The 23,860-nt window shown below is 38.0% G+C and overlaps 1 protein-coding gene across 4 annotated transcripts; it reads right to left on the bottom strand.

Annotated features, from left to right (window-relative positions):
• Nucleotides 1-2,252: 2,252 nt before the first annotated feature.
• On the bottom strand, nt 2,253-23,839 carry MKKS (MKKS centrosomal shuttling protein). Of its 4 annotated transcripts, none has more exons than XM_059406537.1 (4): nt 22,842-23,839; nt 20,431-20,606; nt 19,350-19,460; nt 2,253-2,743 (listed from the first exon to the last, which is right to left on the bottom strand). In XM_059406537.1, the coding sequence occupies exons 1-4, from the start codon at nt 23,824-23,826 to the stop codon at nt 2,492-2,494; spliced, it is 1,524 nt and encodes a 507-aa protein (XP_059262520.1). In that variant the 5' UTR covers nt 23,827-23,839; the 3' UTR covers nt 2,253-2,491. The 4 variants fall into 4 exon arrangements, with proteins under 4 accessions (XP_059262520.1, XP_059262521.1, XP_059262519.1 ...); XM_059406538.1 differs by lacking the exon at nt 2,253-2,743 and adding an exon at nt 7,637-8,717; XM_059406536.1 differs by lacking the exon at nt 2,253-2,743 and adding an exon at nt 14,953-17,369.
• Between the last annotated feature and the right edge of the window lie 21 nt (nt 23,840-23,860).

Raw genomic sequence — 23,860 nt, 5'->3', positions numbered from 1 at the left:
CATTTTCAAAGCTGATTAGGATAAGGTCCGTATCGTTTCATTTATACTCCAGCCGTTGCCTCTTTTCCATCACGAGATGATTTTAAAGCAAACTCCAGACATTGTATTTTATCTGTAAAGGCTTCCATAGAGACACACACATCTTTTTTATTTTTAAAGATTTTTAAAATTTATTTATTTGACAGAGAGAGAGAGATCAGAAGGAGGCAGAGCATCAGGCAGAGAGAGGGGGGAAGCAGGCTCCCGCCGAGCAGAGAGCCTGATGCAGAGCTCCATCCTAGGACCCTGAGCCTAAAGCAGATGCTTAACCCACTGAGCCATCCAGGCTCCCCTAGACACACACAACTTTAAAAGGCTTAGATAAAGACTGTGATATCATTATCACATCTAAAATAAAATGAAAAAAATAATTTAATATCATCAAATAGTCAAGACTATAATTTTTCTTAATTGTGATTATTTTTTTTTCCAGTCAGTTTTTTTGATTCAGGATCCAGTCAGTGCATGGACGCTGCATTGGATTACTGCATCTCTTAAATGTCTTAATCAGTAGGGTCCCCACTCCCTTTATCTTTTTCCTCTGCTGTTATTTGTTGAAGAAACAGCCTGTGATACCCGTTTAACAGGTTGACTTTGGATTCACATTTTCTGTTATTCAAATGTTGTTTCTTTGTAGAAGTGAGAGATCAATATTTCTATTAAATTCTAAATTCTATATCCTGCCAGAAGTCCACTATGAAATGGGTTTTTATTGCTGTTCTTTTAGTAAGTGGCCCTATCTGCAAAGATTTATTAAGTGCTTACTACCTATTAGACATTGTGCTAATAATAATAAGCACATTACAAGTGTCATTTCACTCAGTCTTCACAGCCCCTCATGAGGTATCTATGATTATTCCCATTTTACAGGCAAGGAGACGGAGGCACAGAGAGTTAAGCCATTTGTCCAGTGTCTCTAACTATCGGAACTGGGAGAAATGGGATTGCATTCAATTTGTTTAACATCAGATCCATTCTCTTACCAACAGCACTGTTCTATGAGCCTAAGCTTTTAGAAAATATCCCTCATATTAAGAGATGTTAGTTTCTAGACCTGACTTCCATATTTTTCCAGTACTCCTATTCCAGTACTCCTATGTTCAAACCGCACTGCATCCCTAGGGGTGGTTTCTCTGTACTCCTATTCATTGTGTGGCTTGCGGGCCAGCAGGAGAAATGCAGAACCTCAGACCTTCTGAACCAGAATCGTTGGGTGTGGGGCTCAGAGAACCTCTACCAAGTTCTCCAGGTGATTCCTAGGCCAGCCAGAGTTTGAGAGCCACTGCTTTCTGCTGTACCAGGTTGCTGGACAGTAGGCTGGCTATTTAATTCTTCTACCTACTACTTTGGTGCAGTTTAGAGAGACATAAAGAGAGTTGCAACTCTGGATTGTGTCTTTGGATTCTATGACCAGAGAAAGTAGTAAAAATAAATGTTTCTTTCTCTTTTTGAGACCTTTCCATATTTATCTTTGTTTCCTCCACCATTTTTTCATGTATTTTTCCATTGTCTTCCTTTTTCCACCCCGCCATCCTTGAACTCTGGGCAGCTGTCATGTTAGTTCAGAACTTCTGGGTTCTCAGAAATACACACCCAGGGGGATGGACCACGAGAAACCCCATCCTCTACGTGTTTTGTCTGAAGTTGGCCCGGTAATTATTTGTTTACCTCCTAGGCTCAGCCCAAACGGCATTTCCTGGGTGACCCTGCCTTGACTGAGTCTTGTTTCCTTTTTTCCGACAGCTGTCATGGACACATATCCCAAGCCTTCACCAACACTTTTCTCATGGGTGACTGCACCAGATGTTTATTCATTTATTTATTTTTGTTGATTTATTTGAGAGAGAGAGCAAGCGAGCATGACTGGGAGACAGAGAGGGAGAAGAAAGCTCCCCATTGAGCAGGGAACCTGACACAGGGTCCTGACACAGGCCCTGGGATCAGGACCCAAGCCAAAGGCAGCCACTCAACCCACTGAGACATTCAAGCCCCCCCTGTACCAGATATTTAAGTGCCTCACCCTCCCGTGACAGGTGCCTTTTGAGGCTCTATCTTTGTACCTTTTTCCTCTGTACTTTGTTCATCTATCTTGCACACAGTAGGTATAATGATTTCTGAATGAAGGAAATGAATGCAATGAGTCTGGACTTCAACATTCATGTAAAGGGCTTACTCTCCATGATACAGGGGTAGGGGTGTGTATATATGTGCAGAGGCACAGGCAGTGGTACAGAAAAGAGAGAGAGAGAGAAAGAGAAGCCTAGGGATGCAGTGGGGTTTGAACATCGCAGCAGCCAACCAGTCCAAATCCAGGTGAAGAGGTGGGAGATGGGGTGAGCATTTCCTGCTGGTCAAGGCATTGTTAACCTTACAGATAAAACTACCAGTTACTTTACCAGCAGAGAATGGGTTTATTTGAGAGTAACAGAATTGCAATCCACACACGCAAGCTTCAACAAAACCATAGGCAAGTCCAGCAAACAAAACAGAGCAATGTTATTTTCTGAAGGAGGAGGAAATCGAGGAGGATTGTTTTGAATAAAAGTCCATTGGAGAAAAACCAGAGGAGTTCAGGTTGATGACAGCTGGTCATTGGCTGAGGTGCAGGGATGGACCATTTCTTGTAGGAGAGGCAATGTACATCTTTCCCTGCTGGCACCTGTAGTTGATGATTCTTTCCTGCTGAGGTTCTTCTGTTAGAGATCTGTAATTGACAATTCTGGTAGTTGACATGGAGCCATAAGTCTCCCCTTACCAGCCTCCCTTTCTAGCACCTTGAGCCCACTCTAGTCAGTTTCCCTTTATTACTTTACGCAGTATAAAGTGTTATAACCACTTTGGAAATACTAGATAAAAATTCTATTAGGAGAGGGGCACGTGGGTGGCTCAGTCAGTTAAGTGGCTGCTTTTGGCTCAGATCATGATCTCAGGTCCTATGATCTAGTCCCATATCATGTTGGGCTCCGCACCCACTCCCTATGTGTGTATGTATCCTCTTTCATTAATTAATTAATTAATTAATTAAATCTTTAAAAAAAAATTCTACTGGGAGAGTTATTCTGCCCATATCCTCCTGTATCCTGTTTTTGTTTCTGCACGGTCAAGTTTCACCTTATGGGGAATGGGAACAGGGGAAATAGAGACCTGAGGAGTTCAAGATTTGACTCAGTTCAAGATTTGAGCACAAGATTTCTTCTTTTCTTTAATTTATGTTTATTCAACAGACAGAGGAGGTGTTGGGTTTTTTTTTTTTCTTTTTCTTTCTTTCTTTCTTTCTTTTTTTTTTTTTGAGAGCAAAACAGCCAGGTCAGGGGCATAGGAGGGGCAAGGGAGACAGAATCCCAAGCAGGCTCCACTTCCAGCATGGAGCTCAATGCGGGACTCAATTCCATGACATGGACAACATGACCTGAACTGAAATCAAGGGTTGAATGCTTAACAGACTGAACCATCTAGGCACCCCGAGCACAAGATTGTTTCTAACTCAACAACTTACGTAAAACTCCTAGCCTTGGAAAACTTTACTCTAGCAAATGTATTCCCTATTGCCTTGAATCAACTTCTAAAAAATTATTATTCGTTGTTATTATTATTATTATTAAAGTAGTATACACTCACATAAATTATTTCTAAAAAACAGAAAAGTGGATAGGGCCATTCATAATTCCATCACCCAGAGAAAATCATAATTGATACTTCTTAGTAATTTTTTCCTTTGCAATTGGGAAGAAAACATTACAGAGTGTTTTAATTGAACTATTATCTAAAATTTTCAATCTTTTACATATATTTAAAATGTATGAAGTACAGGTTGACTGGGTGGCTCAGTGGGTTAAGTGTCTGCTTTCCACTCAGTTCATGATTGCAGGGTCCTGAGATCGAGTCCTGCTTCTCCCTCTGCCTCTGCTGCTCCCCTTGGTTGTACTCTTCCTCTCTGTCAAATAAATAAATAAAATCTTTAAAAAAACAAAATGTATGAAGTGATATGGGAGTGTGCAGTGTTACATCGGACTTCTAAAATTCTTGATAGCAGGAGAATGTGCATAATTCAACAAAACAAAAGCTGCTTGCTCTGTGGTTTAGTTGAAGTCAGAGAGTAGTCTCAGTCATTTCATAATTTGAAAGTATACTTTTAAAAAAGATTTTATTTATTTATTTGACAGAGAGAGATCACAGATAGGCAGAGCCAAAGGTGGCGGGGGTTAGGGGAGCAGGCTTCCCCCTGAGCAGAGAGCCTGATGCTGGGCTTGATCCCAGGACCCAGGATCACGATTCATGCCAAAAGCAGAGGCTTTAACCCACTGAGCCACCCAGGCACCCCTGAAAGTCTATATATTTTAACTGAAAATATTGTTAAGTGACCATTTGGCCTAAATGTTTTCCTCTTTACAAAGTATATTTTTCTGGGGATGTCTGGGTGGCTCAGTTGGTTAAGTGTCTTACTTTAAATCTTGGCTCAGGTCTTGGTCTTGGGGTTATGAGTTCAGGCCCCATGTTGGGTTCTGCACTGGGCATGGAGTCTACTTTTTAAAAAAAGTGTATTTTTTCTAAAGGTAAATAATTTGTTCTTATCTATAGAGTGGCATGTCAAAATCATCATAGTTATATTCACTTTGACATTAAATGTCCATAAACATTATGCAATTTGGCAAGCAAATCTGACAGTCCTAGGTCCCTCAAATGTTTTGCAGATTAATAATGATAACTTTGCTCTTCATCAGCCTAGTTGACTATATCCTGAATTCAGAGCTATGCAATGGCTGTTGGACATACCTTTGGGTAAATTTATTTTTTGTAGCAACTGGAAATTAAAAAAAAAAAAAAAAGACAAAGGCAGTAGTTTCCACTTCACTGAAAACAAAAGCAATATTTATCTTAAGAGTAGTACTCATTACACTTTATATTATTCTATTTAGATGGCAAGCTATTATTAACAGGAAGCAAAGTGCTATTCACAGCACATGTTCCAGGGTCATCATTAACTGTGCAAGACTAGTGGTTTTGTAGCCTTTCAGACATATGTTCCAATTTGGCTTGGTTATCCCTGCTATTTTCTAAGCTTGCTCAATGTATTTTAGGATGTAGATCTCAAACCAAAAAGATCTTTCTTATTTGGAATCGTCAAGCCCATGTTATATCAGTAGTTTTTGGGAAAATCCATTTAAACAGTAAAACTTGACATTTTCAAATTTCATAATAATGACAGTAGGGCCTACACATTAAATTATCTTATATATGGCTCATTTTCAATATAAATTCAAGCATTTGGGGACATTACCATAAGATATTTCTTGGTTCTATATCTTGAAAGGTATGTTTCATACAGACTGGAAAAGGGTACAGATCTGTAAAACAAAAGAAACTAAAAGAAGTTCTAACTATCCCTCTTACTATTCAAATTGTACTCATAATCCTAGCTGATTCAGTGAGATCAGAAAGAAGGAATAAAACTGTTACTATTTGCTGATAATACAACTGTTTAGCTCCAAAAGCCAAGGGATTCTGACTTATTAACTCTAATAACTGATTTTAAGGGAGTTTAGTAAGGAAAGAATAAATATCCAACATACAAAAACCAATGCCCTTTCTATAGGTAAGTCATAATCAATTGAGAAATGTGACATCAAGATTCTTTGCACAGCAACAACAACAAAAAAAAACCCTAATAAAATACCTAGGAATAGGGGCAGCTGTGTGGCTCAGTTGGTTAAACATCTGCCTTTTGCTCAGTTAATTATCTCTTAGTCCTGGGATCTAGTTGGGGTAGGGCTCCCTGTTCAGGAGGGAGTTTGCTTCTCCCTCTCCCTTTGCGCCCCCCCCCCCCCCCCCCCCCAGTTTGTGCTCTCTCTCTCAAATAAATAAATAAAATCTTTAAAAGAAAATCTAGGAATAAATCCAAAAATAGAAACATGCAAGGCACGTAATGAAACAATTATAAAAGTATTAAAGAAGTAAATTCTAAGTAGAGAGCTATGTATATCATTTTTCAGGTTGCGCTGCCTAAATATTACATGGATGTCAATTATGTATAAATAATGAAATCCCAACTGAAGTCCCAAAGGACTTTCAGGGAACTTCTCAAACTGATTTTAAAATTCAGTTGAATCCCAGAACCTAGAACAGTGCCTTGAACATAGTAGAGGTGTACTACATGTGTGGTGAAAGGGGTGCCTGGGTGGCTCATTTGGTTGAGCATCCAACTCTTGATTTTGGCTCAGGTCATGATCTCAGGATGGAATTAAGCCCTGGCTCAGGCTCTGTGCTAAGTGGGGATTCTGCTTATCTCTCCCTCCCTCTGTCCCTCCCTGCACTCACTCTCTCTCAAACAAATAAATCTTAAAAAATGAATAAATAAATGTGGGTGATTAAATAATGAGTCAATGAACAGGTTCAGTAACTACCTTTATGCAAATGACTCATATATTTGTATTTCTACCCTAAAGTCATTCTCTGAGCTCCTGACCTGCATATCTAATTGCCTCCTTACTCTTTTCACTTGATTAGCAAGAAACCAATTTAGACTCATTATGTTCAAAACATAATGTACTATCCCTCTTGCAAATCCTTTCCTCTACCAGTCATCAAGACGGGTAAACTAAAAGCAGAGCATTATCTCTAACCATCCAACTGTCCATTTGTGATTATCTAAATCATCACAAATCCCACTGAGTCTATCTGTTGAATTTTTCTTGAGTCCATCTGTGTCTCTCATCTATAGTGCCACCACCATCTGCCATAATTTCTTCCCCATTCTGGTGAATAACTTCTTAACTAGTCTCTTCTCAAACTCAGTACTTTTCCCTCTGCTGCTTTCCTACCTCAAAACAATGCCATGATTGTCATTGCTTTTAGGATTAATTCCAAGCTCTTCATCATGGCTTACAAAGTTTGGCCCAGCCTGGTCTTCCATAACATTTGCCCTCCCTTCTAAGCTTTGGCAACAGTGATCTTTCAACTTTTGAAACATGTGATGTTTCCTTCTGCCACAGGGCCTTTGTATATGCTATTCTTTCTGCCTGGAATCATCTAATTTCTTCGTTATCCTAATTAACTCTACTTCTTAAGATTTCATTGCAATCATCTTTTTCTTAGGTAAAATCCTCCTGATTCCCATTATACTCTTATATCACTCTGCTACATAACTCAAATTAAATTTACCCTTATGTGGTTGATTTTCAGATTTTAAGCTCAATCAGAACAGGGGCAATGACTTTTTGTACTTGCTTTGGTGTTCCTAGCTATGGTGCTAGGTCATGAATAAATGAATAAAAAAATGAGACTAGACAGACAGATATGTGCACAATGGCTTGACATGGTCAGCAAACAATAGCTCTTCATTAAGAGAATGAGGAGAAACTTAATCCGTTTCTAAGTGAGTAAGAATCATGGCTCAGAAAACCAACTGCAAGTGCTTTATATTTAATTTCCCATTTTGAAATTGTTTCTATAGAAGAGGCCCAATATTTATGTCAATGCCTTACAATGAAAATAAACCAGAAAGGATTCAAATATGAGAAGAGAGATTCATCCATGCAGATAATCAAGATTTAATTTATAATAAAAAATGATGAAGATATTTCTTACAATGCTCAATAAAAAGCAAAAAGAATATTTAAACAAGAACTTGAATTCATCTGTGTTGTAAAGACTTTGGTTTCATGTGCCATACATAAATATAAAGATAAAAATTTCCATTATACATCATCATGTAAGAATAGCCTAATTTAATAAGATGTTCATGCGTAGTAAATTCCTAAGTAAAATAAATAAGAATGGCTGATGGTTTATATTGAAAAACTGATAGAAAAAATTTTGTTTTAGTTTTAAAACGTTCTTTAATTTTGATGAGTAACTTGAGAATTTTCAAGTTGCTTATATAATCGTAGATTCATACTTATTTCACATATATTTATTCATTTCTTGTAGCCCAAAACAATTTTTAATAGGAGTAAAGAGATGAAAAAATAGCAGTTTTGATAATACTTTAAGTACTATTGAGATCAAATGTTAGTAATTTGTTGATACAAATTAAGTGCATTTTTCTTAGTTTCAGGGAATATTTAATTCCTTTGCAATGAAATCACTACTCCATACTCATAGATGTATCTGATACACTGATAAAAAGTAAAATGTAGTACATTTCTCTATGTTTCTAGGAAACCAAGACTGTCCGGGAGGTTTAATAAATATGCCTATTGTGTAGTCCCTGACATAATCCAAGAAAATTATAAGATTATACCCAGTTAAGTTACTAAGCCCATATGAAGACTTCTAAATTAAGCAAATGATTGAATATCCTTGTAACCACTCCAACCAAGTTTATAACTTTGTAATTTTGCCTTATCTCAATTGAAACTTTAAAACATTCTTTTATTAATGGGTTTTGACAAATGTATAATGACATGTATCCACCAGTGTAATATTGTACCAAGTAGTTTCACTGCTCTAAAGTCCACTGTACTTTACCTATTTATTCCTCCCAGTCTCTCGCAACCATTCATTTGAGTTTCCTCTGTATCTGTTCATGACTTGGAAGCTCATTCCTTTTTATCACTGAATAATATTCTCTTGTTCTTCATCTTCTGAAGGACATCTTGGACCCGTCCAAGATTTTTTGTTCCCCCTTAGGTGAGACAGGACAGCTGGAGAGGGCTGGAGGTGTGTATTTCCCCTTCTCCCTGGAAGGACATAGGGGACTGGAGATTTTCTCTTCACTCAGGTAGGTATGCCTCTGATAATATCCCAGCAGGTCTGATAAAACAGACTGAAAATCAATTCATGAAACCTAGTTTAGAATGGAGTCAGGAGGTCAGCAGGGGGAGCTCTCCCAACCTGCTATAGCTTGTCAGTTGCAGACCCAACAGGAAGAGCTGTACCTTCCGAGTCAATCCTACTTCAAGGCTACTTTACTATCCCAGGAGGAGGAAGAAGGGTTCTTTTCCTCCCCTGGCAACAGCCCAGCCAATGAGAGTTGCCACAACTCAGCCAATGAAAAGCCATTATACTTCAAACTCCAAGTTTACTCCAATGGCCTTTTTGTTTGTAACAGTCTTTGCAATTTCCCCTTCCTATAAAACACCATTCCTTTGCTTTGTTCGGCTTCCTGGCCTGTGGTTTTGCCTGGTTTTGGTACGTGGCTCACATGTCGCAGAAGAATGCAATTCTTCACTATTTCCTAGCCCATTTGCTAGTAAAATAATTGGCAATTTTATTTTTAAGGTTATCAGGCATTGGTAAATTAATTTCTCCTGAGAGCAGGGCTTGTTAAGAAGAATGGTTTCCACGTGGTTCCTTTTCCCCTCTGCCTGTTAAAAACACAAGGGGATTTTTCTTTGATATTCAGTGTAGAGCTGAATAGAGCTCTGGAATGGGGCGAGGTTTAAAACCCATGGAAGTGTGACTTCCCCTATGATTCGGTCCACCTGTAGCTTTTTTGTTTGTTTTTAATTTTTTTTAATAATTTTTTAAAAAGATTTTATTTATTTGACAGAGAGATCACAAATAGAGATAGGCAGAGAGAGAGAGAGAGACGGAAACAGGCTCCCCACTGAACAGAGAGCCTGATGCGGGGCTCCATCTCAGGACCTTGAGCCTAACGTGGAGGTTTAACCTACTGAACCACCCAGGTGCCGCCCCCCATCACACACCCCCCCCGCAGTTTTTATTTCTCAGACTTGTCCATATTGAGGCGACAACAATTCATTAATAACACTTCCAGTTCTCCCACCTTGGCACTCATTCCCGCGGTGGTTTCTGATTGTGGGTTTCTCCTCTGATAAACTGATTCTCTGTATCTGTCTCCATTTTTGGGAGTAGCTGTTTGCCCTGTGACCTCACTTCTCTGATGGACTGTGATACTGATGATTTACACTAAGAAATATATTTGGCCTCTGTCCCATGTCTGGCACGGAGCTCGTGAAACTCTTGTTTTCTAAGCGGTGAGAGGTAATGTCTTTTGTTATGTTAATGGTGTGGCTTTTGGACTCTCCCTCAAGATGGAGGCTGATTGCCAGGAGAACCAACCAAAAATTTAGGTGTGGAATTTTCAGTCCCCCTCTCTGACACGTGGGCTGGAGAAAGGAGCTGAAGATTGAATCACTCATCCCCAGTCGATGATTTAATCAGTCATGCCTATGTAACGAAACCTCCATAAAAGCCTTCTGGGTTAGTGAGCACATGGATTTGGGGATAGTAGTAACTCAGAATATTGACGCTCTGGGCCATTTCCCTATACCTTGCCCTATGCATCTCTTCTGTCTGGCTGTTCCTGAGTTACATGTTTTTATAAAAAGCTGGTGACCTAATAAATTCTTTGAGTTCTGTGAGCTGTTGTAGCAAATTAAGTAAACCCAAGGAGGGATCACTGGAATCTGTTCTGTAGCTGGTAGGTCAGAAGCAAGGTGATATCCTGGTTTTTGCCAATGGCATCTGAAGTGGAATGGGTCATGGTGGGGAGGGGGCAGTCATCTAGAACTGAACCCTTCAGATTTGCAGTCTGATGCTATTTTGTTTTTTTGTGAGCCTTCTGTTTGACAATTTATTCTCAGAACCTAGAACAGTGCCCGGAGCCTAAATAGCTGTTGAAATGAGCATTAAAAATGAAGAGACTTTTTTTTTTTTTTTCTGGTTTGTCAAGGTCACACATCCCAGCATATGATGGTCACCTTATATGGAGGGACTGGAAGGGAGGTCAGTTGGCACAGGGTACAGAGGGTATAACTGTGGTGGGCATGCGTTCCTGTGGTGGAGCTTGGCTCTTCCATCACAGTTTACAGCCTGAATGGGGGCAAATCAGCACACCCCCATCTGGTCCAAGGAAGACTGGAGGAGAATGTGGTCACATTGCCATGTGGGCAGTGTAGCCCTTACAACACCTTGATTTCAGACTTCTGAGCCTCCAGAACAGTGAGAAAATGCATTTGTGTTGTTGTAGGCCACCAAGTTTGTGGTAATTGATTACGGCTGCCCTAGTCAAGTCATACAGAGTCCATATCACGGATGTTTTGTCACAGGGTTAGATGGCAAAAGGCAGAGACAGGAGTTTATGTAGTATTTTATATTCTTCACACTTCATAGGTGTTTTACTGCTGTTTATGCATTATAAATCAATAGAAGAGTACCAGACTGTACCATTAAAAGCTTGGACCTATGGAGCTAGTTAGAAAACTGAGACCATGAAGAAAGGCAATGCATTTGCTTTAAAAAATATACCTTCTGATGTGTACATATTTTTAATAATGTGTATGAAAAAATATAAATATATATGTGAAAGACAAACTTACTGATAGAAACCATGGAAGGCCTATTAAGAAAAATTTGACTACAGAAGGAAGACATTGGCCAATAATGTTTACAAAGTGTTTACCTCATTAATAATTTAAAAAATGCAGATTACTAAAAGAAGTCAATTTTCATTTATTAAATTAGCAAAAAAATAACTAGTGTTGGCCAAAGTTCAGGAAAATGGGCAGTTCCACACACTGTGGTCAGAGTATGTTGATGCAACATTTCTGGAAGACTTAATAATGAAGACAATGTACATTGATGGTCTTTCCATTTTAAATAAATATTTGGGCCCAGAAATCTTAATTCTGTTTATTTATCTTGAGAAAATAATCAGAATATGGGAAAAGGATATATACAAGATGTTCACTGAGGTTTTGCTTATACTGGTACAAAAATTAAAACAGCCCGAAAGTATACAAATAAAAGCTCATTGACTAAATTATGGTAGAATCTCTACAATAGAAATTTTCTTAGAAATTAAAAATGCAGGCACCTGGGTGGCTCAGTGGGTTAAGCCACTGCCTTCGGCTCAGGTCATGATCTCAGGGTCCTGGGATCGAGTCCCGCATCCGGCTCTCTGCTCAGCAGGGAGCTTGCTTCCCTCTCTCTCTCTCTGCCTGCCTCTCTGCCTACTTGTGATCTCTGTCTGTCAAATAAACAAATAAAATCTTTAAAAAAAAAAAAAGAAATTAAAAATGCTGTAATAAGAGGATATGTAGTGATTGTACCTGTTTATGATGTTCGTACATCGTACTAGGTAAAAGGAACATTATAAAATAACATACTACATGATCACATTTTGGAAAAGTATATATATGAAACAAACTGAAAAGATGCACAGGAAATGTAAACAGTGGTTATTTCTGGGTAGTGGGATGACATTGGATTTTATTTTCCTTGTGTGTGTGTGTCTTGCATACTTTCCTAATTTTCTATTACCACATAATGTTTATGAATAATTTGAATGATTATGAAATAATTTTATGCAATTGCTTTTTAAGAAAGAAAAAGAGTATTTAAAAAATATCTCACGGGCTAGGTGATCAGCTCCATGAGGTCAGGGACTGTGAACAAATCTTTTTTTTTTAAACCTCTAACACCACCGACTGTTGTATCTGGCGAACAAAAAGAGGTTAATTAATACTTCTCAAAATGAAAGTATAACATGTCAAACAAAAGCAACAGAGCTAAAATAGGATGTTCATTATAAATATTTTCTCAGTGTGATTTTTTTTTAAAGATTTTTATTTATTTATTTGACAGAGAGACAGAGACATAGAGAGCACCAGCAGGGAGAGCAGGAGTGGGAGAAGCAGACTCTCCTCCCCACTGAACAGGGAGCCCGATGTAGGACTCAATCCCGGGATCCTGATGACCTGTGCTGACTGAACCTTCCAGGTGCCCTCAGTGTGATTTCTTAATAGGAAATTATCAAGTTATTTCATTTCCCTCTAAAGTCACAATTTATTGCAGGTAATGGCATAGCACATACCTGCATTTTCGGGGGCTGCGGCCTGTTTTCTGAGTGTTACTATAGCCTTAATAATGAAGTATATAAATTTTCTTGCAATCTAAAGATACAGGCTTACATTGGGTTTAGATAAAATTTAAATTCAACTTTTGTAGGTAAGGGTCAAAAATTTCCAAGGACTATGGGATACCATAGCTGTTAAGTGGAAACATTTAACTACATGATACAAAATATTATAAAGACACCAGAGGTTCACACTTGCCTTTTCCTCCAGATTAAGAGATAGATTTATTTAGACAGCTGAAATAGGACCCCGTAAGAGATATTTTGTCTCCTTGGCTGTTTCCCCTAAGATTATTAGAAAGGAATGAATAAGCTAACTAATTGGATGTCTGACAAGGCCTGCATACAGGGCCTGTAAGAGATTTTTGTACATGATGCTCTTACATAATAACCTGCATAGTTTATGTGACTGTAAACAATATTACTTTAAAGTTGTCCAAAGTACTGTTCACCATTGTGATGAATACAGGATATGATGGATCTTACAGAGGTATTTAAGTTTTCTCTACTATCATGTGAATGCCTAACTAGCTTTGATTATACAAACTGAGTGAGTTCAAGGACACAAGGATAATAAAAGATACTAATTTACGTATCTTGAGTAAAATACTTCACTGTTATGGTTGATTTACACTAATAATGTAAAGATTTTAAAAATATAGTAAAAATGGAAGAATTAAGGAATGGGATGTTTATAAGACCAAATAAGTATTTTGACTTAAAAGACTCTTTTCATTTGCTTTACTTTTCCAATTTTTTCTTTGCTGCCAAAATCCTAACCTCTTTTGATTAATAAGATGCTAACCCCGTTGGACACTTATGGCTCAATAAACTTGAATGTTGCCTGTCCTGTAAGTACCATAAGAGTGAGGAGCTGTCACTGACTTCATTCTCTTGTGCATTACTCTCCCTTTCCTTTTCTGTAACTATCAGGTTCCTGTTCTGTCTCCTGAGGAACCTCGTAATGCAACATTTAGACCTCAGTTTTATTTTAAGTCACGAAGCAGTGCCCGAGGCTTAACTTGGTTGCTTTTTTTCCTTGTCATTTATTTCTGTCAAAATGAGTTCCTCTGAAATTATTTTCGTCAAGAATTTTCATCTCAGGGTGCCTGGGTGGTGTAGTTGGTTAAGCATCTGACTCTTGATTTCAGCTCAGTTGATGGCCTCAGGGGCGTGGGATTCAGCTGTGTGTCAGCTCGACACTCAGTGAAGAGTCTGCTTGGGATTCTCCCTCTCCCCCTCACCTTGCTCCCTCGTGCTCTCTCTAAATAAAATCTTAAAAAAAAAAAAAAAAAAAAAGAACTTTTATCTCTTGTTTTACCATCTGAGTTTGAATGATGATTTCGTTGAACAATTAAGGAAGTGAGGTTTTTAAAAAATCACTTACAGTATTTTCTACTAAGGATTGTACACAATTTTGGAAAATGACTTTATGCGAGTATTTCAGCAGATTTATGACATATTAAAAAATGAGAGCACTGATGTTTCACCAAGGTCTGTAACTGAATTTTATGGCAAAGCTAAAAATGACAGAGCTAATGGCTGTCATGGGAAGTAGACACTCAGCCTCTAAGATCAATTAGAGAGATTGACTGTGGTGTCCCTTTGTGGAGTAACTTGGAAATGCAGTAGAAAGCCAAAGAGACCCAGGAGAATTATACTTCCATGTGACATGCTTTCTTAATCAATCTATTTTCTTTTCTTTTCTTTCTTTCTCTCTCTTTTAAGATTTTATTTATTTATTGGGGTGAGGGAGGATAGGGAGAGGGAGAATCTGAAGCTGACTCCACACTGAACACAGAGCCTCTCTCACAAGTGTGAGGTCATGACCTGAGCTGAGTCCTAGAGTCGGATACTTAACCAGCTGAGCCACCCATGTGACAGGCTTTTGTATGTGAATGTAAAAACCCCACAGTGAACATGTATGATAAAGAACACTGCCTTTATGTTTGGAGGGGTGATGGAAATGCAGAGGCATGGTATTAAGAATGCTTTTTTCCATTGTGTGACCGAGTTTTCAGTATGTAATTATAAATAAGCGTTTGTTCTTGCCTTTATTATGTCTATTGATGCATAAAAAATTACATCCAAAACTTGATTAAAGATTTATTATCTTTCAAATTTTGTGGGTCAGGAATCAATCCGGGAGTAATTTAGCTACGTTCTCTGCTTTGGGGCTTCTTGAGTGACTGCAGTGGTGGGGGCTACATTTGAGGCTCAGCTAAAGAGGCTATGCTTCTAAAATCACTCTTGTGGTTGTCAGTAGGAGTTAGTTCCTTGTGGGCTGTTGGCTGGAAGTCTTTCTCAGTCTCTTGCTATGTGGGCCTCTTGATAGTTGGTTTCCAACCTGGCAGGTGGTCCCCATTAGGGTGAGTGAGTGAGAGATCCAGAGAAGACCATCTTTTTACAATGTGACACCCCACCACTTCTGCTGTATATACATTAAAAGCCCAGTCATTATGTCCCATGCACACCCTAAGGATGCATTACCAGGAAATGAGATCAGGGAGCCTTCTTAGAGGCTGCCCATAAGCATGCAAAATACATTCCCATACTCCCCATTTTCCCAGAAGTCTCATTGCATTACAATGTCAGCTTGGAGTCAGGAATCTTATCACTGGAACCAAGTCAGGGTGGGTGAGGCTTTTCTTTAAGTGCAGCTTCTGGACCTCCTCTCCATTGATAGACCCAAGAAGCTAATGGGACAAGTCATCTGCCTACCACGCCCAACATACAATAATAAAGCAGGCATAGGAGTACTGCAGTAAGACATTCCTGTTCACAAGGCAGGGAATGGAGACTCAGAGGCGTCTCTACATCCAGTCTCTACAACCTTGGGAAGGGAGGGGATTATGCAAGGGTGTGAAAACCAGGAGTAAGGGAGGAGTCACTGGTGGCCTCTTATAGGCTGCCTACCACACTGCCCTTCTATTTGACTCTAATAATAAAAGAAGTAAGGTTTAAGAGCAGTTATTTTATGAAGCATGAAGTGCAGCTGAGTTTTCAATATATATTGCATTCCTTGTGAGTTTGTATTGGATTTTTTTTCTTTGGCTCTGGGTAAAAATTCTTTTGCATTACAAGAATATTGGAGGGAATTGCTTAAAAATTCTATCTCCTATCATGGCTATAGATCTGATCACAGACTCTTACACATCATTTAATTTTCCTAAAATTTTCAAAACATTTTCCTAAGGTTTAATACAGCATCTGCTATAGCCCCATATGTATTCCTCAAGCTGCATTCTGTATTTCTTCTTCAATTTATCGATACATTGATTGCATTTGCATAACATTCAAATTACATTCTTTGATGAAACATCAGTGTCTCTACTTTGACTATGAGAGCTGTTTTGGTTTCTTTTTTACACTACTGAGTGAACTAGAGAAATAACTTTTCCACTTCTTTTCTCTATCTGCTTTGTTACTATGTAAGTAATTTTTTTTCCTAATCACACATTTCTTCAAAATAACACAAATGAAGAACTGTGAGAAAAACTAAAAATTATAGGTAGGTCAGGTTTGAAATCAGTTACTTAACCTTTGAATGATAGGGCCTCAGGTAAAGAACATCGAAATTTTACTAGATGTGTAGTTTGAGCACTTCTCTTGATTGAGCAATATATATTAGGTGCTTTGTGATACTCTGGAATCTAATTTTACACTTTAAACATGTTTAATAACTACTAAAAAGTATACTAAGTATATCCAAATCAGAGCATAGATTAGTAATTTTTTTTTTTATAAATTGGGAAATTTTTAAATTTCTGCAGATTCTTGAGTGATGGTAAAATAACAATAAAAATTCATAAAAACATACAGTGGCATTCTGTGGAAACCCTAAGATACTCTAATATCTTTAATAATAATGCTTCATATTTTTAAGATTTTATGGTATTTCTACTTAAGAATCATACTTTTCCCCATATGTAAGTATCTCTGTAATTTTATGAATAATCTATCCAGATAAGCAGAATATGGGGAGAGAAAAAAATACACTCAATATTTTTTTCTTAACTGACGCCTGACTAGATTTTTTGTTTGTCTATAATATAAACATGCTGTGCTATCAGTTTTTATCCTCAATGACATATGAAAGATCCAAAATCAAATTGGCTGTCTCCACAGCCACCTGCAGGCCACTAAGCTTAGCAGTGAAACAGTCCAAGGTCAGGTTGTTGGATGAGCCTGTAGCTTCATGTGGAAGGCAGGTTTGTGGTGCGATGGGATGCTGAGTAGCCTTCAAGAACGACCAGTGGAGTTCTTCCTGGCTATTGCATAGCCCACAGCCACACCTTGAAAGCCAATCTGGCCAGTTAACAACAGAGGGAGACTCTGCCTGACTGGACCAACAGTGTCCATACTTCATGTCGGTAAGAACTTCACCTCCATCATGTTCTAAAGAGCCAGCGACAGATTCTAATGCACGGCAGAATGCTTCAGTGAGCAGCTGAAGTTCTGTTTGAGTACATCCATCGTCTCTGAGAATGCTTTCTGGCTCGTTACAAGTCTAAAGAGTAATAAAACCATTGAAAACACATACAGAGCAATATTACAAAAAAGTTTCTCAAAAATAAAATACTTGATCAGACCCTTATCATCAAGTTACTATTTATGTTCAGTTTCCTTCGGGGTTCAACAAAATGCTAATAGCCAAGTATGGATCAGCTGGCCAGGCTATTATTCCTTAATCAGAATAGTATTATAGTATAAATAAAGTATAAATATATGCTAGTCATCGTATCAGAATAAACCCGATCATCAGCTTCCTCTGAATGACTGCCCAGTTGTGCTCCCTCAATATATGATGGACAAGACATAATGCATATATCAAAGGTTTTTATACACACAGGAGGAGGTTCCTGAAGGCTAATGTTCAAGTGAAATACTTATTTATAGTTGGCAAAGTGTTTGAGATTTGTTTAAAATTAGAACACGCATAATTATTAAGACAAAAGCCATTTAGGGACAAGTGAAATTTTCATGTCAATGTTTTAAAAATAAATAATTCTCTTTTAATTAAGGAAAAAGTAATATAATTTTAAACATTTTTTTGGTTTCACCATTCTGAAAAAGTTTCTCCTGGGGCACCTGGGTGGCTCAGTTAGTTAAGCATTATGGCTCAGGTCATAATAGTGTCCTGGGACTGAGCCCCACATAGAGCTCTTTGGTCAGCAGGGAGTCAGCTTTTCCCTCTGTATTCTCTTTCTCTCTCTCTCAAATAAATAAATGGAGTATTTAAAAATAAAAATAAATAAAATAAAAATAAAGAAGTTGCTCCTAGCAATTTCATGATAGAAAAAGTAACATATTAGCAAGTTAATAACTGAATGATAGTTAAAACCCATATCCAAACTATTCCAAAGCAGTGGCTGCTTTTTTTTTTTTCTGCCCAGGAGGTGTGAACCAGATGAGACCATCTATACTGTATGTTCTTTTCCCATATTTTCAATGCAGTATTGTTTCTTCAAAATCCTACTCAAAAAACAGTCTTCCTCCAAAAAACTTTTCCAGTTTACTTAATTCTATTTGCAGACTACATTATTGGCATTCAGCATCAATACATAGGCACTGATTTTGGTTTTCATAATGTATACTCTGATAACTTTTCATGAATGGGCTTTATCATCAAACAGATTTTAAATCTTTTTGGGAAACAGGGTTTCTGTTTCCTTCTGTGAGAAAATGTTTACTTTTTCTTTAATCCTAGTCGGTCACTGGAAGCTCTGCAGTCTCTCTTTTTCATTTTTTTAAAGTTAAGTGTAGGGCTTGAACTCACAACTCTGAGATCAAGACCTGAGCTGAGGTTAAGGGTCAGATGCTCAACTGACTGAGCCACTTAGACGCCCCCTGTAGTCTTTTTGGGAACAATCCTGACCAAAGAATCAACTGCAAATATCTGGAAAACACAAACCTTTTTGTATCTATTTTCAAATAAAGTAGGTCAGTATTTATGAAATAATTAATCAGAACTATAATGCACTAAATTTACCTATTATCAGGATATAGTTTCCTACATGAATAAAAAACATTCTATTTGACAGAACTTATAAATAGATACCAATTTAAAATTATAATAGAATCTAATACTTGGAATGCATTATTAAATGAAACTAAGTCTTCTCTTGATAGTCCAGAAGGTACTGAAGTATTGTGTAGAATCTTAACACTTTCACTATGACTATCAATTATGATTATACCACAGCAGTTGAAATCTCTAATACAACCTCCATTAATGGAATGCTCATTTCAATATGCAGTATTTCAACAATAGTCAAAGAATGTGGTTATTTGGTGAAAGGATGGATTAACAATAATCATTGTGATAGAGATATTACCTTACATTTGCAAGTGTTATTTTTCCCACGTGTTTTGAAATATAAAATTTGCATGAGACTAGTAGCCCCAGGGTATCATGATTTGGTTTATTATCTCATAAAACAAATGTCGCTGAGAATTCAGATCTTCTGAGCAGGTCCATGTAACCTACCTTGTGTCTGATATATGCTGCCAAATGAGTTTCAGTACAGCCGCCTCCCAACAAAACACATGGTTCCTTGATTGTTAACTGCAAAACGTGCAGTGCGGTTTGACACGTGAGCTAAAGAAGAGACGAATCATCAGAATCAGACATTGCCCTCAGGTTCACAAAGAAATATAACCATGTTTTCAAGGGAACTTAGATAGCAGACTAAAAGAGCTGGATTTTAATGACAAAAGAACAAAACCTGTGTTGTCAAGTTTGTAATATAACGGATACATTTTGGAATAATAAAGAATAGAGATTAAAGAAAAGTATTTTAGCCAGATGTTTGTTTCCATGAACCAGATTAATAGCATCTCTCGTATGCACTTAGCTCTTCAAACTAAGATTCACAAATGGATGGCCTCAAAATAACTGGGTCAGCAAGGTTCGCTGCAAGGGTTAGTATTTCTACTAAAAAAAAATGATTTGAGTCTAAATAAATTGGCTATATACGTGCTTTAGAATTTCTTTCAAGTTGCTATGGAATTAATAACAGCGACAACCCGGTAGTAATAGAAAGAAAAATACAAGAAACCTTTCACACTTACCAAGGGTATATCCTTGAGTATAGATGAACCTTTAAGTTTGTGATCAATACCCATAGGTTATCACTTCTCTTATAATATATAAGTTGCATGTGTTATTGCGGGTAGAAGATGACAAACTCTACCAAGAGGTGGATGCTGGGTATGGCTAGGAAGCTCACTTTTTCAGTGAATTATTCATACACGTTAGCATCAAAAAGTACATAGTTCATGTTAATTGCTAAGAAAAGGTCACATGTCAAGGACCTTTAGATCTTGTGTAGATACTAGAAATATACTGGTAGCACTCGCCAAGTCTTTTGTAATATCATAGGCAAGTAAATCAGCTTACTTGTGACTTTAACTCTCATTTTTGTTGTTTTTGCTTTCTAAATCACCTGGGAAAGTTAGGAAAAACAAAAAAACAGAGATCACTTCCGCGAAAAAAACCCTATCATTTTTGTCCTACTATTCAATCCCAGCTTCAGCCCCTAAATAATGGAATTGAGTCTGTGACCTACCTTCAGCTCATCCCAGGCAGTGTCATTTCTGTTGCAGAGCAGCAAGCTGCAGATAGTTGCTTCATTAGGAATTAGATGAAGAAAATGTTTGAAGCCAAATTTTGCTGGGCACAAATCTTTCACACTTCCGTAACTACTAGGAGATATTGAGCCTAAGGAACCAATAGGTTGTGTTCCTGTTTTTTAAAGTTCAGAAAACACAAAACGTATGAGTAAAGATTGAACATGCAGTCATTTAAAACTGATTCCAAGCCAATAATAAAAGTCCCACATGCATATACTTTAACACATGAAATATAGAATAAATAACAAGATGCTTCTAAGACCTGTAAATTAAGTAGTATTCTGCTATTAAGATGATACAGAAATAAAGCAAAGCAGAGGTTCTTTTGGTTTACAGACTTCTTTGAACATCTGTTAGGAGCTATTTTGTACTCTCCAGAAAAAGGCACACAAAAATGTGCATTCTTTTTCTGGGAGCTTAAAAAATTTGCAAGAACCCAGAAAATAATCACTGAACGATTAAACTTCTTTGACTATCCTTCTTTTCTTCTTGAAGCCTCAAAGAATAAGGAGTACCTGAGTAATCTGAAATTTAAGGATTGGAAAAAAAAAAAACAATGTGTCACTTCACCTGGACGCAACAGACAATCTGTTGTAGTGAGAGGCTCTTGCTCTACTGTTTATGAGCTCCTGGACATGAAGCAAGTCATTCATATCATCTAACTTTTCAGGGCAGACCTCCCCATAGGGAGACAAAGCAAATCAAATGTTCAATGCTCTGTACACCATGCCAAGCTTCAAACACACCAGTGGCCCATGCACAATAATCCCACTACTTAATTCAGACTAATCGAGAGGAATTTTGTCTGAAAGGGGAAGAAAGGAGATTAACCTAGATACAGTAGGGAGGGTGGAAAACATAGTTTACCTAAGCCCCGGGCTTGGTATAGTTGTTTTTTCCCCTTCCTTTTTATCTCAAAAGGTCACTGCTCCCAAGATCCAGGACTAAAGCTCTGGCTATTTATACCATGTTCTAGTTATATGTGGGATAAGCAAGAATTGTGGGGCTATAGAAAACCAATGCCCACTTCAAACTATTGTTTCTATGACAAAATCTTTCACCTTTTGGATTTTTTAGAGAGGGAGAGACTGACTCTTAAGCAGGCTGCATTCCCAGCAGGAGCCTGATGTGGCACTCAATCCCACAACTCTGAGATCATGACCTGAGCTGAAATCAAGAGTTGGATGTGGATGCTTCACCGACTGAGCCACCCAGGCACTGTTTCACATTTTAAAAACTGTAATACCCAATATTCACAGCTGGAAAAGTCATGAAAAAACCAGTAAATATTTAAAACTATGGGTGTGATGTAGAACATCAACAAGGAGTTCCATAGAACTGTTTCCATTATTTCTTAATAATTTCCACTTTGGCAATCATGGGACAGCCTTACAGAAATCGGGCAGTAACCCAGGTATTAGGTATTCAGTACTGGCATACATACTACTATTTGATTATTTATAATAAGACTAAAAATGGTGAACTGTAACAATGGCTTAAGTCTGATAAACCTAGTAATTGATCAGAATGGAATGACTGATACAAAAGTGCAATCAAAAGGATATTGAAAAGTGGCTCAAATCACAAACTCTTTACATTATCATGTTTCCTTGGCTGTAATAGGTGAATATCAACCTTAGGTCTGATTTTAACTTGTAAAATACAGTAAATTTCTTGTCCGTTACAATTCTGTATCTTACCAAATATTAGTCAATTCAATAAGCCTTTTAGAGCACCTAACTGTCAACTAGGCCTGTTGTCAGTGCTAAAAATAAAAGACAAATCCTGATTCTCAAGAAGCTCAGCTGGAAATATCTGGGATATTTAAAGCTAGCGTGCATGTGTGCACGCACACATCCACCCACCTACCTACCCCTAATTAGGAATTACTATTTAGGCAGTACAGTAGTGAAGAAGTAGAAAAGTGAAGAAAAGGATATTTTAGTTGCAACATTACCTTCTGAATATGTCATTTCTACTTGTAAAATTCAAGTAGAAGGATTTTGTGTATAAAGTATAAGAGTTTAGGATTATGAAGCTGCTAAATTTCTCAATAATCTAAGATATTTGTGGGGGTTAATGTTTTTAGATTATAACAGACTCTGTAGTCCTTTCTGGGGCTGGAAAATAGAAATTACCATAATCACTCAATTTTAAATAAATGAACATTAATGGATGTATTTTTGAGAAGCCAACTTTGCGGGCAGAAATGATACAGATGTTGTGAGGTTGGCAGCTTCTAAAACTTTTCAGGATGTTAACAGTGACACACACCAAGAATGTCTCCACTCAGAAAAGACTGTTGATTTATTAACTGTGAGGGGCAAAAGCTGAAGGTGCTTTTTACCTGTCACTTTACTCAGGGGTTCCATCAGAGCCACTCCAACTCTATCAATGGCAATTACCTGGTGCATACTGAGAAACTGTTTCAAAGATGGGTGTAGAACTTTTTGGCACATGACAAGGTCTACATGATCACTAACTAGCTGCCTTCCTAGGTTAAGCAACTGCTCCAGGACTGCATTTTCAAGAGAGACCCCGGAACTGACCACCATAGTTCCTTCTCCAGTATCAGAGAGATCTCCAGATAAAGAAGCACAAAAGAGTGCCACCTTGAAGGCATTTGATTTTTTGATGGGTAAGATCTTCATCAGTTGAACTTCTGACACTTCTATAAGTATTCCAGGGAATACAGTAGAATCTAGAACTCTGTGACCCTTTAAAGGCACAATTATACTCTTTCCTAAAATGAGGCGGTCTTTGGTGTTTTCTGGAATTGTGAGCAAAAAGGCTTTCAGAACCAAAGCACTGATATGGTCTGTTTCCTCTCTGGTGAGCATACAGGCGGGCTTACTTGTTACTATACTGCGCACCAAACAGAGGAGGGTCTGAGGACTGCTAAAGTCAACTGGAATTCGACAACCACAGGACTCAGACTTGAGGTAATTGGTGCAGAGGCGCAACAGATGCTGGTTTAATTTAATAACAGTGGTGGGTGTCAAGCCTGTTCTCTGAACATTTTCAATCAGATTGCAGCAAAGAATGGCTGTGAATAAGCCACAGTCACTGAAGCACGAAACATGATTCTTCGTGGATGTTGTCAGGATCTTTAAAATGGGATGGGTGACGGGAAGGTTAGAGAGCAGGGCTGACGACTGTGAGGTGGTGCACACGCAGCCTCCAAGGCCATTGTGCACCTGTTTCAGCCTCCCCGAAGGGCCATAGCTCGATGTCAGGATTCTTTTCAAGACACAAAGTGTGGCCCTGACTTTCTCACTTGTCAGTGGTTCACTTTTACACAAAGATGGCTTTTTAGCTTCTAAACGAGACATCTTACTCTAGGTGATTAAGTGGTGAAGACAGTTT

This window comes from Mustela nigripes, chromosome 7 (assembly GCF_022355385.1).
Source record: "Mustela nigripes isolate SB6536 chromosome 7, MUSNIG.SB6536, whole genome shotgun sequence".
Lineage (NCBI taxonomy): Eukaryota > Metazoa > Chordata > Mammalia > Carnivora > Mustelidae > Mustela > Mustela nigripes.
This window is presented reverse-complemented; position numbering and strand designations above follow the sequence as displayed.